General features: G+C 39.9%; 1 protein-coding gene across 3 annotated transcripts; it reads right to left on the bottom strand.

Moving 5' to 3' along the window:
- Window positions 1-210: 210 nt before the first annotated feature.
- ZNF613 (zinc finger protein 613) lies at window positions 211-18,560 on the bottom strand. Of its 3 annotated transcripts, none has more exons than XM_028529771.2 (5): window positions 18,477-18,560; window positions 12,261-12,461; window positions 9,963-10,089; window positions 9,608-9,700; window positions 211-3,878 (listed from the first exon to the last, which is right to left on the bottom strand). In XM_028529771.2, the coding sequence occupies exons 2-5, from the start codon at window positions 12,273-12,275 to the stop codon at window positions 2,146-2,148; spliced, it is 1,968 nt and encodes a 655-aa protein (XP_028385572.1). In that variant the 5' UTR covers window positions 12,276-12,461; window positions 18,477-18,560; the 3' UTR covers window positions 211-2,145. The 3 variants fall into 3 exon arrangements, with proteins under 3 accessions (XP_028385572.1, XP_035869123.1, XP_028385573.1); XM_036013230.1 differs by lacking the exon at window positions 18,477-18,560 and having other exon boundaries at window positions 211-2,684; window positions 2,769-3,878; window positions 12,261-12,468; XM_028529772.2 differs by lacking the exon at window positions 18,477-18,560 and having other exon boundaries at window positions 12,261-12,468.
- Window positions 18,561-19,831: the final 1,271 nt, after the last annotated feature.

Genomic DNA, 19,831 nt, shown 5'->3' with positions numbered 1-19,831 from the left:
GTCTTTTTTTTTTTTTTTTTTTTGCATCTTTTGTTCACCAGCGTGTCCCATGTCTACAACACTGCCTGGGACAGTGCAGCTCAAAAAGTTTTGTTGCAGCAAATCACTCAAAGACCTGGAGTTTGGAATTCAATCATGAGACAGCCACCTCATGGCAAATTTCTACTTTTTTTTCTCTTATAAGACTGGTTTTTTTGTTGTTGTTGTTTGTTTTTTAAGGTGGATATCTTTATCAGTTCAAGGGAAAGAACCCTGAGTATAGAAGAGATGACAAAGTCCCCATTCCCAGGAGAGGAGTGATAATGATTTGTCTCAATTTATCATGTCGGAGGAGTGGGGAATCTTTTAAATCGTGGCAGCTCTAAAAGGTGATAGACCTGGGGATGAATATGAGGGTTCATCTACAAGACATCCAAAGGGTCTCTTCTTCTGTTCTCAATTTTTAGAGTGATTTTTTTCCATTAATTGGGCTTTTTCTCCAGTCTATTCCTCCTCTGATCTGCCCCTTCTATATTCTGACAGGAGCCTTTTGTTAGGATTTTTAAAAAGTTTCTTAGCATACTGATCCTTATAAAAAATTTAAAAAACAAAAATAATATTTTAAAGGAAAAAAGAGGAAAAAAATATTGATCCTTACAATTTCTTTCCAGTAGCTCTATTCCTTCAGTGATGAAAGTAATTTTGATTGATTAGTGCATTAGCTCATTCATTTGGCTTCATCCATCTTTCAGTTCTACATATAATTCACTTCTCTTTTGCTATGTGCTGGGAAATATACAATTACCTATAAACTATTCAAGGAATTTATAACCTGGGAAGAAGACATGAATCATTTTAAGAAGTATTCATACCCTATTCTATGTATGTAAAATTAAGTGAATCCTTTCCCTCCATTCAAATAACATACCCCTTGAACTGGAAATTATCAGGATATTTTATTTTTACTGTATGTCCCCTTCAACTAACATCTGTATACATCCTCTGATTACATTTGCTGGAGAATAATATTGCTATATGCATAAAATCTACCTTTAAAAAAACTGCTAGCTCAGCTCTGGCTGGTGTAGCTCAGTGGGTTGAGTGTCAACCTGTGAATATGAGAGGCCAGTATCTCACACATCCATGTTTCTCTCCCTCTTTCTCCTTCCCCTCTATCTAAAATTTTTTTAAAAAATTTACTCTTAAAAATTGCTAGCTCAAAGATAGCAAGGACATTTTGTTTTGTTCATCACTGTCATCACCTATAGGTCCTAAACCAGTACCAAGTTAAAGGAAATAGTTGTTAAAGTTTTTTTCTGAGTGGTGTGCATGCAGGATGGGAACTATCATCTTGGGTGAAAGCTTGGCTGACAGGTTATTCATGAGTTTTGAACTCTGTTCCCCAGGTGATATGTATAAAGTTAACATACCCAAACGTGTTGTTACACTATAGAATTAAATATATCCAGTTTCCTTTTGAAGGACTACAGTCACCTAAAATACAATTTGAATACATTTAGAACCAAAGAAATGCAAGAGCTAATCACATAATGTTCCTACATGGGAAAAAAAATTCATGACCCTCAACGGGGGAGTGTGCACTGTGTTGTAACTTTAATCAATGGTGTGCAACACAGACAACCTCCTTTAATGAAGCAGTCTTGACATGTCGACTAGGAGTCTGATTCAATTTAGGAGCAGTATAGTGTCCTAAAATGCTCACTATATCTATTATCTAATGTAGAATTATGTTAAAATTGTGACACAAACCCCTGAAGTCTTCTTCATCCTCACAGGCCTTATTTGCTTTGTGCATTTTCTTATATTTTGCTGAAGATGTTCCATAGTTAAGTGTGTCCAGAGATTTATTTCTAGGGTTTCCTCTGCCAATGGATGAAGCAGAATGTACCACCAACAACCATGCCACAATCAATGCTTTCAATGGGCTAGCAATTTCTCTCCTGTGTGAACTCTCTGCCACCTACTGAAGTCTTATTTCTAGAAAATGATTTTACACAGTCATTATATTTCTATCAACTATGAGCTCACTCATGACATGTAACATGAAACAGCACTAAGAGTCTATCATTCTATGAAAAACTCCCAGTTGCTGTATGCAACCTTGTCTCACTACAAACTTGTTAGCCATATAATGCTAGGTTTTATTCAAGGGTCTCCCATTTTGATTGCATCACAGTGTACTCCTGTGTGCTTTTTGTGATATAAAATATGACATAATTGGTCACCCAAGGTACTACCATATTCACTGCATTCATAAGGTTTCCCTGTGCCAGTTCTGTGTTCTGCTGAGGGTATGTCTCTGGCAGCTGACTGTCCCACAGTGGCCATGTTCCTATTTGCTAGGAACCCATTGATGTGTAAGGACATCTGAGCTGCCACAGGAGGCATGTGCACAGTCACTGTATCAACAGGGGTTTTCTCCTGTATGATTTCACTTGAATGTGATGATCTCTGATTCTTTGAAAAAGGGTCTCCCAACTTGACTGAACCTACGCATTTCTCTCTTGCGTGCAGCATTCCCTTATGATACACAAGACATGACAGGTGGGAGAAGGCTTTCCCACAATCGGAGCACCCATAGGGTCTCTCTCCTGTATGAGTTCTTCGATGTCTATTGAGGCACGACTTATCTCTAAAAGCTTTCCCACAGTCACTGCATGTGTATGGTTTCTCCCCTGTGTGAATTCTCTGATGGTTAATGAGCCCTGACTTGTGTGAACAGGACTTTCCACATTCAGCACACACAAAGGGAGTCTTTCCAGTGTGAAATCTCTGATGGGATATGAGGCAAGTTTTCTGGCTGAAGCCTTTTCCACACTCAGTGCATACATAGGGTTTCTCACCAGTGTGAGTCCGTTGATGTATTAGGAGATTGCCTTTCTGGATGAAGCCTTTGCCACATTCATTGCATATATAGGGTTTCTCCCCAGTGTGAATTCGCCGATGTACAATAAGATTGCCCTTCTGAATGAAGCCTTTTCCACAGTCACTGCATATATATGATTTCTCTCCTGTGTGAGTTTTCTGATGGGCATTGAGCTGTGATTTCCAGCGGAAGGTTTTGTCACATTCTGTGCATTCATAAGGTTTTTCTCCCGTGTGAGTTCTCTGATGTTCAATGAGCCTGGACTTTCTGGAGAAGGCTTTGTCACACAGACTGCATCCATGAGGTTTCTCTCCTGTATGAACTCTCTGATGATTAATGAGCCGAGACTTCTTGATGAAGCCTTTTCCACATTCATCACATACATACGGTTTCTCTCCTGTGTGAGTTTTCTGATGAGCAAGCAGCCGTGACTTCTTGGGGAAGACTTTGTCACATTCAGTGCATTTATAGCGTTTCTCTCCTATATGAGTTTTCTGATGTTCAGTGAGCCTGGACTTCCTAGAGAAGGCTTTCCCACATATACCACACCCATGAGGCTTCTCTCCTGTATGAACTCTCTGGTGATCAATGAGGCGAGACTTCTTGATAAAATCTTTCCCACATTCACTGCATATATGGGGTTTATTGATCTTTTGAGGCCTTTGATGCTTAATGAATTGTGAGTTGGTGTTTATAAAATTTCCATGTTCAGAGAATTTTATTTCGGTATAACATTGCTCATCTTTTGCACAGAGGAAGGATTTTGCATCTCCATTATTCTCAACTGGGTTCTTCACTTCACAGTTTCCATTCTGGTTGGTCAAACTTACATTTGATTTCAATGCCTTCCCATGTAAGTGAAATATATCATGATTTTGCCTTAAAGGAAAATTATTTTTACTCCAATGAACAATGTGTCTGAATGTATTATGTTCACAGCACTGTTCTGTTCTCTTTAGACATCTTTGATTTTGGAAGTGCCCCTGTAAGTGGCCATCATTTTTCTTGATTTCTAGGAAAGAAGAGAAAAATTAATCCTTCCAGGAGCTTAGTATAAAATAAAACTATTTCACCAACAGCTCAGTGTGGTCTAACACTTCATTGATAACACTGTGATCTCAGAGCAAAGAAACTCCAAGTAAATATGCTTGTTATCACTTAGACAAGGGTAAAACACAGTAATATAAACAAAGAAAATAAAAGGTGAAAACAGTCATTTTTTAAAAGATTTTATTTATTTATTTTTAGAAAGGGAAGGGAGGGAGATAGAGAGAGAGAGACAGAGAAACTTCAATGTGCGATTGCTGGGGTTATGGCCTGCAACCCAAGCATGTACCCTGGCTGGGAATCGAACCTGGGTCACTTTGGTTCCCAGCCCGAGCTCAATCCACTGAGCTACGCCAGCCAGGGCTGAAAACAGTCATTGTATAGACAAGGTTAGTTCATTCAAAATGAGTACATACACATTTGGTTGCTTTCGAAATGTGACCTCATAAAGCATGCTGAGATAGTAAAATAAAGTCAAGTTCTTATTAGCACTCAAGCACAGAAGATAGATATTTGTTTCAAAATGATGTGGGATGCAGTCATACATCCATAAATCCTTATTAAATGATGACTATGTACCATGCCTTGTGCTGGACATGAGCATATAGAAACTTTCCTTATTTTCACTGAGCATACATTCTGGTCAGGAAAAACTGAACAAGAAAGCAATGATAAAGAAGGCAGGCACAAATTGTGGAAAGTGGTTTGAAGGAGCAATGGAGAGCAAGGTGGAAGAAAATGGGATATAATCTAGAGACAGGAAAAAAGATGAGGCTCTCTCATGGCTTCAATATGGGGTAGTCAATAAGCATGAGAAATCAGGTATTATTGCTAATTATTTGACTTGGGCCACTGAACAGGTAGGTAGCGTGTTTTCATGAGAAAGGGAATATTATGGAAGTTCTCAATGTGGGGAAATCAAGTGTGCATTTCAAAGCATATTGACCTTCAAGTGGCTTTTAGATATCCAATACAGACATAAGAAACTCAACTGGATTTAGAAATCTTGAGGAAGATTTTAACTGGAAATAGCAATATGGAAACCATTAGTATATAAATATTATGCAAGAGAGAAGACTGGATGAGATCATGTTTGAAAAAATGTGCAGACTGAAAGATGAAAGCATGGGATCAAGTTTACAGTTAGTGTAACATTAAGAGTTTGGGTATTAAAAAGTCCATGGAGGAGCACTAAATACTGTCTATACTGTTAAGGGAAATAAGCATTTCCACACTTGGGAAACTATTAGGGTTTTGTGCCAGGAACCAAATATATATTTCTTTTATCACAATATCACACTAGGTAACTCACCTTTTCTGGTCACACTTTGCAATTCTTCACATGCAATATTTAAACTGTTTCCATTTCAATGTAATGATCCCTAAATCTGTATCTGATGTCATGATCCCCAAACCCACCATCTTGTCGCTAACTGCATCTTCTTTCAAATTCCACAAACATCTGGGTTTCCATCATTTAAGGGGTCCTAAAGGATCACACTTCTGTCTGAACCAAGACCCTTGGAAGTTTAACCTTCCATTTTTTTCCTTTTCTAGAACTACTGAGTGTACTTTCTTACCATTACACTGTTGTCACTGAGGTAAAAATTAGGACTATGTATCTAATGATAACATAAATCAAACTCCCAAACCTGGCCATTCTATATCAATCACTAACAAAATCCACAATAGTTAGTCTGGAAATAAAAGTTACATTACCAAAAATTACCCCATTTATCTATGTTCACACTGTTTCTCCTAAAATACCTCTAAAACTGGACTTTACACAGCAGGCTTTGGGGCAGTCTTTTGACAGTGCACATTTCCAACTTAATAGCTTCGTTCTTGAACCTTCATCTTTGTCTGAGTCCCAGAAATACCTCCTGTATATCATACCATCATTCCCCTGTTCTATGTCACTATACACCATTTCCCCTAAATTTCTAAATATTCCTTATCTTTATTGTTCATACTGACAACTAACTTCACACAGCCCTCAATTGTAGCAAAAGCTGAATGTCTATTACAAGCAGAGGTCTCCTCTATTTGTTACTAAAATCTTACTCCCAAAATGTCCTGCTTTATTTCTCACTCAATTAAATCTCTTCTAGCATATATTATGGATGTGGTTCCCCAACTAGGCTCAAGAGGGCCCACTTTCAGCATTATATATACACTAGCCCAGGCTGTCATCCCCAAGCTAACAAAACACTCTCAAAAGAAGAGGTCCTGGGACATGAATTAAGAAACTATGCATTCAACAAATATTCTTTCTGATGGCTACCTGCCCAAGATTCTGCTTACTCTGTACTCACACCATAGGAGACTTCATTCAGTCTGTATTTCTACCTCTGGTGCTAAACTCTCCCTGAACTCAGATATATCCAAATGTAGCATAGTGCTCCACCTGGATGTGAACAAGCATATCTAAATTACAATGTCCAACCCACATCTCCTCTACACATTTCATCTACATCTTGAGCATGGCAACTCCACTCCTCCTGGGACTCATGTCCAAAACCTTAGCATCATCCTTCATTGGTATTTTTTTTCTCACTTCTACCCTTCTTTTATTTATTTATTTATTTATTTATTTATTTATTTATTGAGAGAGAAGGGAGAAAAACATTGATTTGTTGTTCCTCTCATTTATGCAATTCATTCACTGATTACATGTGCCCGACCAGGGACTGAACCTGCAACCTTGATGTATCTGAACAGTGCTCTAACTGAGTTGCCAGGCCAAGGCTCTGCTCTCCTTTTAAATATATTCAGATGCTGACCACATCTCACCCTTTGTGCCCAGGCTGAGACAAGTGTTCTGTCTTGTACTATAGCAAACAGGCTCCCAACTGGATTTCAGGCTCAACCTGTGCCTGCAACTATCTACAAAGTAGCCACAGGGATCATTTAAAATATAAATTACATAGTATAACCTCTCTACTGAGATCTCTCAATGTTTTCTCATCTCATTATTTTAAAAAAATCAACTTCCTGAAATGTCCTTGGAAGGTTCTACATGGCCTGTCTACTCTAAAACCTAGCTACCACCACATCGCCCTTATCTCCATATTCTCTCCATCCACTGTCCCTCTAACTCACCCCACTGTACTCATACAGGCTTCCTTGAGGTTCTTCTCAGGCCTTTGAAACTGCTATTTTGTCTACTCTGGGACATAATTCACCTAAGGGACCTAATCACACCCCTCATAGAGCTGCTTAAAGGCATTTTACCAAAGACCCATTACCTTTCTTAGATGACCAAAGATTGAAAAGCTTAAGATAGATTCCCGGCTGCTCCTAGCCCTCTCACACACTATTTCCTTTTGCAGTTTGATTAGTCTTCTCAGCAGTTTTTACCACAAGGAATCATATTTATATAGACATATTCTGATGAATTTTGTGTCACCTCCTTTTAGAATATAATCTCAAAGCATGTGTAGTAGGCACCCAACAACATTTAAGACCATCAAAAAATATTTAAAGCAATGGACCAAGAAAAGGTTCTCATGTATGGAAAATATTGCAGAGTTTCTTTTAAATACAGTTGACCCTGAATTTGGAGAGTCAGGGGAGAAGCAAGCTGTATAAGCAAGACGATACCATATTATGGAGGCTGTTGACAGAAGAGAAATCTCTACCTTACATGAGTGATAGAACTAGGATTAATTGGGACTTAATGTCATGAGACTCTCATAAGAAAAACGAAAGCTTTAAGAAAATGAATACAGCAACATTGTTTAAGATAAACTAAAAGGATAGTCAGAGTTAACAATTACACAAAGAAATTAAAGCAACACAGCCATGAGGGTTAGTAATGTGGTTTGGGTTGGAAGCAGACAATAAGAAATTTTAAGAAATCAACAGGAATGGCAAAGACTTTGAATAAGGGAGCTGAGGAAATAAGGAAGTGTGTATATAGAAACACACCTTCCTGGCACAGATCTCCTAAAACCCTCCAAGTGATAAAAGAGCATCTTTTGTTCTAATATTTGGTTTTAGATCTGGTTCCTGACAGGGTTCTTAAATCCCCTGGAGTTTCCCAGGTAATAACAGCGTCTTTCATTCTAATTAGTTGACTCTGGGTGGTCTCCTGGATGGTGGCTGGTCACCAGAAAGACTAAACCACGATTAAAAGTTTGGAACTTTCAGCCCCACCACCCATTTTCTGGAGAGGGGCTGGAACTGGAAAGGAAGTTCATTAGGATCTTGCCTGAGTGAGGAAACCTCCATAAAATCCCAAAGATACGGGGTTTGGGGAACTTCCAGGTTGGTGAACAAGGCAGGTGCTGGAACAGTGGCACTTGGAGAGGCCATGGAAGCTCCACACCTCTTCCCACATATCCTACCTTCTGCATCTCTCCCATCTGTCTGTTCCTGAGTCATATCCTTTTGTAATAAACTGGTGATCTAGGAAGAAAAATGTTTCCCTGACTTCTGTGAGCCACTGTAGCAAATTGATGGAACCCAAGGAGGAGGTCACTGGAACCTCCGATCTATAGATAGTGGTGAGAAACACAGGTGACAACCTAGACTTGTAATTAGCATTTGAAGTGAAGGTGGGGACAATCCTGCAGAACTGAGCCCTTAATATGTAGGATCTGATGCTATCTAGTGTCAGAATTGATTTAAATTGGCCCTGGCTGGTGTTGCTCAGTGGATAGAGGGCTGGCTTGCAAACCAAAGGGTTGCTGGTTTGACTCCCAATCAGGGCACATGCCTGGGCTACGGGCTGGGTCCCCAGTAGGGAGTATGTGAGGCAACCATACCCTGATGTCTCTCTCCCTCTCTTACCTTCTCTTAAAAAACACATTAAAAAAAAAAGAATTGAGTTAAACTGTAGGATACCCCCTGGTGAATTCCAGAGAATTACTTGTTTTAGGGAGAAGTGTTACGAGTGTGCCAGTGTGTGAGAGTAAAGGAAAAACACAAGAGGAGGACTGAGCTTTTCCCAACACCACCAGGATATATATAAATAATAGCGGGTACTGTAGGCTGAATGTTTATGTCACTCCCACAGTTACATGGTAAAATCTTAACCCCCAATCAAAGATGGGGTGAGTGTTAGGAAGGGGAAATAACCTTATCCAAAGGGGCAAGAAAGTGCTGTAGTCAGAAGACAGTACTAATGTCACACATCTCTCCTTGGATAGAGGCATGGAAGGTGTTATCTCAGAGTAAGAAAAGCACAAAGGCCCTGGCTTGTATGGCTCAATGGATTGAGCACTGGCCTATGGACTGAAAATTCACCAGACCAATCAGGGCACATGCCTGGGTTGTGGGTCAGGCCCCCAGCTGGGGGTGTGCAAGAGGCAACTGATTGGTGTTTCTCTCGCTGTCTTTCTCCCTCCCTTCCCCTGTCTTTAAAAATAAATAAATAAAATTAAGAAAAAAAAAAGAAAGAAAAGTAGAAGGAAGAGGTACTGATACAAAGGTGGAGGAAAAAGGATGGTAAGATTGAGAATTTTAAGAAGAAACCTAAAGGAAAAAAATTGAAACCTTGATGAAATAAATATGGATCAAATCTAAGAAGAGATATATTCTTATTAACACATAAAAGAAAAAGAGCTCTTTTATGGGAGATCTATGGAGGTTCTGTCTACATGTCCTCAGATATCCTCACAGCTGTGACACCTCTGAATGACTAGAATAGGACTTCCGCAGCCACTTCCTTGCTGGTTCTCTCTCACTCACCTGAACAGATTCCACTGTGGAATTCATCTTCTATAGTCCATAGTTCCCCTTGCTCCAATCTGGACAGAGTGTCTGGCTTGCTGGCTGGATACCCTGTTCACGGAAAGTGACAGAAGAGATAAGCTCTTTGAATTGGGCTTTGGTCTGCCAATAAAGAAGCTTATATTTTAGGAAGGTTTTCGCAGGTCAGGAAAGGCTATTCTCTGAAGAAGGGCACATTATACCTTCTAAGCTGGGACCAGAGAGGAGACTGAGACTTAACTACCACTTCAGAGCATCACAGATAGTCTAGGCCTTTCAGAGCTAAGAAAAGCCACTAATAGAGCACTGAGTGACACAGGGGAGCTGTCCTCACCCACTGATACCAGGTTTCTGTAGTTCTCCAACATCACATCCCTGTACAGGTCCTTCTGGTCAGGGTCCAAGAGCTGCCACTCCTCCCAGGTAAAGTCCACAGCCACATCCTCCAACTTCAGCAATTCCTGTAATAACACAGTCCTGTTTAATAGGATTGTTTCTTTAGTTATTAAAATAGAAGAAATGTAAAGAAAGTTGTTCTGCTCATTTTTACCATATAGCCTGTATCTATATATTGTACTTCAGTGTTTTGATTTTTTTAATCTACAATGTTACAGAAGTAAAAATCTATCCATCTTCAAAAGCAATCTCTAGTAAAATATTCTGCAATCGTTCAGTCAATCATCATTCTACAAATCATATATTTAGGTAATAAATAAGTAGTCATTAAATCCTCTTGCTAAACTAGGAATATTAATATACATATTTGTGTACCTACAAATATGTATATATATATCTATAAATATACACAAATATGTATATTGTATACAAATATTGTATACATACCATATACATATTTGAAACATTTGCCATATAAAATATACACACATATATGGCATTTGCTACACATACACACATATTTCTTAAAAGGTACATATTTGCCAGACATTAAACATATACTAGTAATATCAGAGTGAATAAAACATATCCCATTCCTATATTCACTGTCCATCTTGATAGCCGTTATCAGAATCAACCACAAGAAAATTCAGACACTATCATTACAAGACACTACATATTAAATAAGTATATTTTATGCACTAGGAGGAATAAAGCATCTTTCTAGAACATGTCCAAAGAACAAAAGACTATTAAAGTTTGTTAAGCAGCCTAACAAAAGAAATAGCAGCCTTCATAAAATACAAATATAGTCACGCGCCACATAACATTTTGGTCAACGACGGACCACATATATGATGGTGGTATACCATACAGACCTTGGTGTGTCTAAATGTCTTTATGATGTTTATACAATGAAGTTGCTTGACAATACATTTCCCAGAATGTATACCCATGGTTAAGTGGCATATAACTGTACACATATGTATATATTATTTATATTCATATAACCAGGCAGGTTCACAGCACATCAAATACACTGAAAAGATAATGAATTGGAAGGTAGCTAACAGAAAGAAATTATTCAAAATGCAGTAAAAGGGCACAGTAGTGAAATACATAAAAGACAGAATAATAAATATAGAGGCCAGAGTGAGGTCCACCATATACCAATCCAGTTTATGAAAGAGTAAATGCATTAGTGGGAAGGCACTATCGAAGGATCTAAGGGCTGAGACAGATGCATCTTTCCATACCTATATGGACATAGATGTAAATACAGGTATAATGACAAGCAGTACACATTAGTACCCACTTATTAAACTGCATTAGGGGATGAGGGAAGAAGCGTAAGAGAAATCTTACTTTTTCACTGTATGTACTTTGTAATCACTAAAGTTTTAAAAATGTACCCATGCACAGTTGTATGATGGAATTTTTAAAGATAATAAAAGATGAGGCAGTAGGAAGTGGCTTTGAACACAGAGCAGAGCATACAATCTTAGAGAAGAGGGTGTAGTAAAGGAAACCCTCTGGGACCCCAACAACCTTAGCAGACAATAGTACTTTCCTCTGCCTACTGCCAAACCTGAACTCAAACACCACTTCAACCATGTGGTCACACAGGACCTTTGAATGTCATGCAGTCCTATTTTCTTAGGTCATCTTGGTTTTATTCCTAGATTAACCCTGACCCTGCAAGGATGGGTCCATGGGTCACCCTGTTATGGTTCCATGAACTGTACCCACTGAGTTCTTGTCGTCTGTTCTTGAAGGAGCCCTGCTTTTGCATATATGAGAAAGCTGAAGTTAAGAAGACACTGCCTACCATATCAGCTCTAAGAAGAACCATAAAAAAAGTGTTCTTAGATCTAAGTGTCTGAAATACAAGGTAATGACATCCTCTGTGGACCTGGCCTGCTTTCTTCTCCACCTCAGGGCACAGCCTGTCTTCATCATGATTGTCTCGTGAGGCCTATCAGAGATATCTGACAAAAGGTGACAGTTAATGTAACCTACAGGATGCTCTTGTCACATGATGTTGCAACATTAGTCATTTAGTGTGAATCCCAGGAACAATATATTCCTGATCCTACTTGCCTTGATGTTCAAGTTAGAGGCTAAATTTATTTCTACTTTACTAATTTATACTCTGCCATTTAATTCAATTGTGTTTTCACATCCTCCAGAAAACAATCACAGAACAAAGGAAGGAATAAAGCAAACCAAAAGTCACCTGGTCCTTAATCATTTTCTTCTGTTACTTGGAAATGGCCAGCAATGAGGATGTTGTGTCGTTAGTCTCTTCTTGAACTGAAATTTCTGGTTAGAAATCTTAGTCTCTGGTCAGTGGTATCCCCACAAATGATGAAATCCAGGTCCTGAAACTTCCTCCCTCCTCAGGTCATGTGATGGACCTTGTTTCTCAAGTCAGGACCTGTGTGTTAAAAAGTAAATTCACTTTGTTTACTGATTTTAGAGAGAGAAAGGAAGGGAGGAGGGAGAGAGAGAAACATCGATTTGTTTTTCCACTTATTGATGCACTCACTGGTTGAGTCTGGTATGTGTCCTGCCTGGGGATCGAACCATGGTGTGTGGGGCACTAACCAACTGAGCTACCCAGCCAGGGTTGAAAATAGATTCACTTTGAGTGTACATTTCCTCTGGGTCCAGATGTTGTCACTGCCACTGTCACTTACCTGATTTCAAGGCCATCTGTTCCTTTATTTGAAGCTCCAGAGGCTACTACACTCTGGAGCAATAAAGTCTAAGATTCTGAAGGTGTGGGCAGTATGCCTTTCTTCTGTGAAGTCAAAGTAGGGTGATTATGAAAGGGGAAGTGAGAAAGGAGAACCAGCACAATGCAATGCTCTTGCAGCAGGAACTTCTCACACAGATCAATTTTTGGACAGAGACATAGAAAAGGCAAGGATGTGGACATCTGTTTCTTTAAAACTCTGTGTTCATTTACCTGTTCATAAGTCTCAGTACAACTCATGTGTAACCACACCTCAGTGTGAAGACAAAAGTACTAAGCCAAAAATTACCTAAAAGAGCATTTTCACTAATCTATAGGGAACTAATCAGCATGGCAGTGGCAAATGTAGCCCAGTATTGATCCAGAAAACTGATCAATGCGAGGCGGCACACAGGAGCCAGGTGTGCAGATAGGCTTTCCCATGGGGAATCAGGCCTGCATTGTACCTAGGCTCCTATGAGACTTGCTTTTGCTAAAACTCCCTCACCCTGAGTTAAGACTATAGATGTTTAATGTATATCTCTGAAGCAACTCCCTAAGTCTGTGCTAAGATGTCCCAAGGACGAAATGTAACCAAATCAATCATTTTTATCATTCCCTTGCATTTGTAACTTTTTCTTTCTTTTTTGGTTATCTGTAAGAAGTAATCACTTAATGTAAATCTGAAGATAATGAATGAGAACCTTCTTTGATGTAATACAACTGAAAAGCAATAAAAGCCTGTCCAGGCAAGGGTCAAGGCACTGACCTGTTGAGAGAGTGGCCAAGGTGCTCCAAGGCGCTCTCCCCTTGAGAGAGTGGCTATGCCGTACCCTTTTCTCCACAGGACTCAGTAGTTCATGTGAATTTGTTTACCTCATCCACAACACACAGACTCCAATGGGCTGGAGTCTGCATCATTATGTGAGCCAAAGGAAAACAAATAGAAAAAAATTAAGCCTAAACTTAATTTTTTATATAAGCTAAGTGAATATATATACACACTTAGTAACAATACTAAAACTTTCATGTTGAAAACAAGTTCAAGAGCCCTGGCTGGTGTGGCTCAGTGGATTGAGCACCAGCCTGTGAACCAAAGAGTCACTGTTTCGATTCCCAGTCAGGGCACATGCCTGGGTTGCAGGCCAGGTCCCCAGTAAGGGGTGCAGGGGCGCATAAGAGGTAACCACACATTGATGGTTCTCTCCTTCTTTTTCTCCCTCCCTTCACCTCTGTCTAAAAAATAAATAAATAAAATCTTAAACAAAAACAAGTTCAAGAAAGGGAACTTTATGATGGAAAATCCCACTGAATGGAAATGGCAGAGGAGGCAGCTCCAAGGGCCCATCCTGCCACAGCAACATCAAAACATCAGGTGAGAAATGTCAGCATCAAAAACAAAATGAAACCTGTCAGAATTCCGAAAAACACTCAAAGATTTACAGCCACTGTGAACACTGAATCAATAAAAAGGCAACTTAAAAATGGTAGCAAAGCTTGGTGCTATTTTTGTTTGCCCTTGCTTCACCCCCTCCCTAGTCTGCGGGGGTTGAGATGGCAGCCAGCATGCCCAGTGCGGGACCCTCGTTCCTGGCCTGGAAGGAACAAAGCAAACCTTATTGGAAATGAATTAAGTTTGTGTGTTGGAACCTATCTGGGGTCGACCTGAAGGGCTGACTCAGTGTGCTCCTCTCTGCTCCTAATTCAGAGCTCAGCAAGGAAAAGCAGCAGGAGTGTCTTAAAAACACTGTACAGAGGACGAACAATCTGCAGCTGCCTAGAGAAAAGATTACAGTTGAGACACAGCTGAAATGTTGAAAGGAGAGCTGGAAAGGGAGTTTCTTTTCATTCAAAAGCACCAGTGTAACCTGGGGAATTTATAAAGGCATCTACATGCACAATACAGGATGCCTGCTCAGGAGAGACCTGGGAAGACCCCGGGCTTTCCTCTGGCTGACCTCCACACTCCATGCAAGCTGGAAATGAAGGCTAAGGCAGCCTGGCTAAGCACCAAAGGAACACCTCAGGGCACAATCCACAACCATGAGTACATTTTACTAAGTGAAAGAAGGCAGGCACAGAAGATTGCATCCTGTATGATTCCACTAATATGAAATGCCTAGGATAGGTACATCCATAGAGCCGGAAAGCAGAGTGAGGGCTACCAGGGTCTGAGGATAAGGAGAATGTGGAGTGACTGCTTAATGGTCATGGGATTTCCTTCTGGGGTGATAAAAATGATCTGGGACTAGACAGAAGTTGTGGTTGCACAACAATGTAAATGTACTAAAAGCCACTGAATTGTTGACTCTAAAATGTTTAATTTTATGTTTCGTGGATTTCACCTCAATAAAAAAATCAAATGTATCCATGTCCAGTGAAACAATAGAAGTACTTTCTCTAAAGCCAAGAGTAAGGCGCGGATGAGAAGTATCACCACTCTCATCTATTACTATTCCAGAAATGTGACCCCACTAATTTCATAAAGAACTGAGTAAGAATAATCAACAATAAAGAAGATAAAGCAAATTATAAGAAGTTCCTTAACACGACTAGAAGTCAGTTTCAGAGATTTGAGTGAACATATGTCAAAAATAAGTTTTTAGTCAGATGGCTGATTACTAAATTTATATCTAAAAATTAGTGACATTCCAAAACACATACTTCTTATAGCAGTGTTACATGACCAAATACTTTGGGGAAATAGTTACACTCTACTGAATACTTTCAATAGAGATATTACTAGAATACAAAAATACACTTCTAGAAATTTTTGGAAAACAAATAGTAACAAACGCATGCAAAACTGATGTAAAAGTATTAATCAGGTCTGTTAGCTTATTCAGGTTTAATTGAATAAGTAAAAGTACACACACCTAATGAAATACTGTGCAGTTACTAAGAATGCTAACAATTTGTCCTGACTTGCAGATTGTCAGCATTCTAACAATCTAATGTCAGACTGAGGCTCGGTTGGTTGCATGTGGCTTGGCTGGTTGGGGGTTATCCCGTAAAGTGAAAGGTCACTGGTTCGATTATAGGCAGAGCATATGCCTGGGTTGCAGGTTCAGTCCTCTGATGGGGTATGTGAGGGAGGCAACCATCAATGATTTTCTCTCACTTTCATGTTTCTCTCCCTCCCTTCCTCTCTCTCTAAAAATAAAATCTTTTCTTAAAATGCTCACAATCTATATTTAGTTAAAAGAAATGTACCTCAATGGATAGCACAGGCACATGAAAACAAGTTGAACATTGTTGGCCTTCTCAGAAATGGAAATCAAAACCACTACTGACATACTGCTTCGCACCGCCTAGAATGGCTATAACAAAACCCTGAAAATAGCAGTTGGTGAGAACGTGGAGGAACTGGAACCCTCATGCATTTCTGGTGGGAATATAAAATGGCACAGCTACTTTGGAAAACGAAGTTCCTACTATGATTAAACATATTCAGTGTCCACCTCATGGAACTCTTATGAGCTCCTCTGTTCCCCAAGATTTTTCCATGAAAAGTTTCAAATGTATAGCATAAAGTTTAAAGAATTTTACATTTGAGTGCCTGTATGTCTATCACACAGATTTTACCATGACTTTGTTTCCTTTATTACATATTTACCTATTTGCCATTCCTCTACTCATCATTAATACATCTTTAGTCTTTAAGGTGGGAGGAAATATGCCTGTTCTCATGACTCCGAAATTTTACTTCAGACTTACACCCAAGAGAAGTAAAAACATGTCCACACAAAAGCTTGTACACAGATGTTTATAGCACCATTATTTATAATAGCCCAAATGTGGAAACATCCTAAATACCCTCTAGCTGATGAAGGGATAAACAAAATGAGCTGTATCCACACAATGGAACAGTATTCAGGTATAAAAACAAATGAAGTACACATACATGCTACCACATGCACAAACCTCCAAAACATGATGCTAAGTGAAAGGAGCCAGTCACAAAAGAACATCTATTGTATGATTGCATTTGTATAAAATGTTCAAAATAAGCAACTCTAGAAAGACAGGAAGTGGTTGCTTAGAAATAGGAGGAATGGAAGGATTGGGGGTGGTAACTGCATGCACAGGGTTTCTTTCTCAGGTGATGAAATCTTCTAAAATTGACTGTGCTGACAGACGGACATAACTGTGACCACAATAAGAACCAATGAATTGTATACCTTAAATGGATGAACTGTATGATACATGACTAGTAAAGTTGTTATTTAAAAAAAGGTATGTGTAGAACTCTAATTATATGCTTACTGAAATATTTAAGGGGAAATGTATAAAAGTTTACAACTTACTTTGAAATGTGGATAGATATGTAATAAAGGAAACACAATAAATCATGATAAAACCTAGGTGGTAGGCATACAGATATTCAAATATAAAATTCTTTAAACTTTGCTGTGTGTTTGAAACTTTTCATAATAAAATCATGGGGAACAGGGGAGCTCATAATAATAGTTCAGTGAGGTGAGCAGAAACGAAATTAAAAATTTTAATGTAATTGCTCTTCTGTGTAAAAGTAAATTGAAAGAACAAAAAGGTCGAAAGTAAAAAAACACCATTTGCAAAAGCAAAAAATTTAAAAATTAAGGTGGACATGAGGAACAGGGAACTGTGGTAAATGTTTCCTTAATCACACCCTTAAGTAAATGTAAAATCATAACCTGTTCTTAAAAGTGACAACTGAATATTTCAGTATTTAAATTCTACCTAAATGAATACACACGTTGAGTGATTCTAGTCATAATGGCATGGGTTTGTCTCTCACTATACTGTTAACAGAATTTTTTTTAAAATAAGAAGAAAACAATGTATGTGTTTGTTATATGAACGTTTAGGAAGTCAAATAATGAGGCAAATTATACCAATGTTTCATCGATTTATTGAAATTGTGAAAATCAAGCATAAAAAATGAAGACTAAAGAGAAAATGAAAAATTTAACAAACGATAGCACTGGGGAACAAAATTGGGGCAATCACGGTGTTATTTTACTTGTGTTAGAATGATGCTGAAAGGAAAAATCTACCAATATGTGTATGTGGCACATATAGCAGACTTGCAGGAAGGGAAAAATCCACGTTTTGATAGAAACCTGACCATTTCAGAAGTGCTTAGTCCTCCATCTCCAACAAGATGTTACGACGAAATGAAAGGGATATGTGGGAAATCTAAGATTTGCAAGGAAGGTACCGTTTGAAACCCCCCCCCCCCCCCCAACCAGCTTCAGCTCCACAAACCTCTCAAAGACTGACACACTTGGACCTCCCCAAACACTTGTCCCGGTCCAGCACAATCGCGAGATCTGGACCAGTTGCAGGGTTCGCAGATCATAACCCTGGCTCCTGTCATTGAGCCAGATCTTAAATCCCGAATTCAAACAGACACTGCTTTCACTGTCAAAAAACAGTCCCCACCGTGGTCCCAGGTCACGGACTGACACCAAACCCCGACAACGTACTTTCAGTCGTTTATCTTGACAGGCCTTTCATCACTTACCACCAGAATCCCTCAGATCTGATCCTAGAAACACCCCAACCACAGACAGCCCAGCCACCGACTTCCGCTTGCTGCCTTTCCCACTACGGACAGCACGGCTCCCCCACCCGGACACCCAAAAACATCTCTATGCTCTCATCCTGTTCCTCCGAGAGCCCCCCCCCCCCAACACACACACACACACACACGGTTTCCTCGTGCCCTACCGCAACCTTCTACAAGCGGCACTTCCGTGAATTCTTTTTCTGGGCGCCCTCGCTCCGTCTCGGCGCCGGTCTACGGCGGCCCACGAGGTTGTGAAAAACACGGCCATCTGGGTTTCCGGTTTCCAGGGAGGAAATATGTCCGCGTCCACATCGCCACGGATCCTGGGAACGGCCATCTTTCAACATTTGACGTACAGTAGGCCTAAGAGCCGGTTTGGCCGGAGTCGCCCGAGAAGGTTGGAACGACGAAAAGCCACCAAAAGACCTCATTTCTCGCCACCGTAAAACCCTGAGAACTGCATTAATTTTCACAAGACAAACATGGGGTGGGCTACGTCCACCTCAGCGCGCTGCGGCGAAAAAGCTATCCACTTTGTATAAAGATTTAGAAATGACACAGTGGGTGCAGCCATCTTATTAGAAGTTAGGTGTCCGTACAAAATATAACGATTTTTCAACGGAGGAAAAAGAGCAAATGTACAGGCCGAAAGGCAAATACCCCGAAAACGTTTCTGACAGAAGATTTGGTACTCATTGGGAATAAGCGATAAGACCATCAAGGGAAGTCAAAATGAGCCAGTGGAAAGAGAGAAGAAACCTAACCTGTCTTTGGGACCAGGCAAGGTTTCCAGCCAATGGGAAGGACTCCAGTGACTAGGAGGGGAGGTCTCCCCCGCCCCCCCCCCCCCCCCCATTAGGGGTTTCTTCCTGCAAGGCGGGTCGCCAGTATCTAGGGTGGAGCTTTGAGAATCAAAGGCCAGAGTTTCTTGAAGGCATAAGTAAGATAACTCCAGAATGAATAAAAAGTTGAGCAAGAAAGGAAAAGTTGCTCTGTCTGGTGAAGCTCACTGGATTGAACAAGGGCTGCAAACTAAAGGGTCGCCGGTTTGATTCCCAGTCAGGGCACATTCCTGGGTTGGGGGCCAGGTCCCCAGTAGGGTGCACAAGAGAGCAACCCCACATTGATGTTTCTCTCCCTCTCTTCATCCTTCCTTTCCCTCTCTAAAAATAAATAAATAAAATTTTAAAAAAGAGACATGATCTTAAGTTTAGCCTCATTTTACCCAAAAACATTCATACAGAGGAAAAACCTTAGGGATGCAGTGATTGTGGGGAAGCCTTCCTCAGAGATCTGAGCTCACTAGACATCAGAGAATTCACACAGGAGAGAAACCTTATAATTGCAGGAAATATGGAAGAGGCTTCAGTGTGAGGTCACTCCTCAGTACTCACTGGAGAACTCATACAGGAAAGAAACCGTATGGATGCAGCAAATGTGGAAAGACATTCTGCATCAAGTTTAGTTTCATCCTACATCAAAGAACTCACACAGGTGAGAAACCTTATGAATACAG

The sequence above is a fragment of the Phyllostomus discolor genome, chromosome 12 (assembly GCF_004126475.2).
Source record: "Phyllostomus discolor isolate MPI-MPIP mPhyDis1 chromosome 12, mPhyDis1.pri.v3, whole genome shotgun sequence".
NCBI classification, from domain to species: Eukaryota; Metazoa; Chordata; class Mammalia; order Chiroptera; family Phyllostomidae; genus Phyllostomus; species Phyllostomus discolor.
The sequence above is the reverse complement of the archived record's forward strand: the minus strand, read 5'-3'. Positions and strand labels throughout refer to the sequence as shown.

Excerpts from the sequence above, each read along its gene's own strand:
- ZNF613 (XM_028529771.2), bottom strand. Across the intron at positions 9,701-9,962 it reads CAGAAACCTGGTATCAGTGG|GGTATCCAGCCAGCAAGCCA; the intron begins GTGAGGACAGCT and ends TTCCGTGAACAG. Across the intron at positions 3,879-9,607 it reads CCACAGTGGAATCTGTTCAG|AAATCAAGAAAAATGATGGC; the intron begins GTGAGTGAGAGA and ends CTTCTTTCCTAG.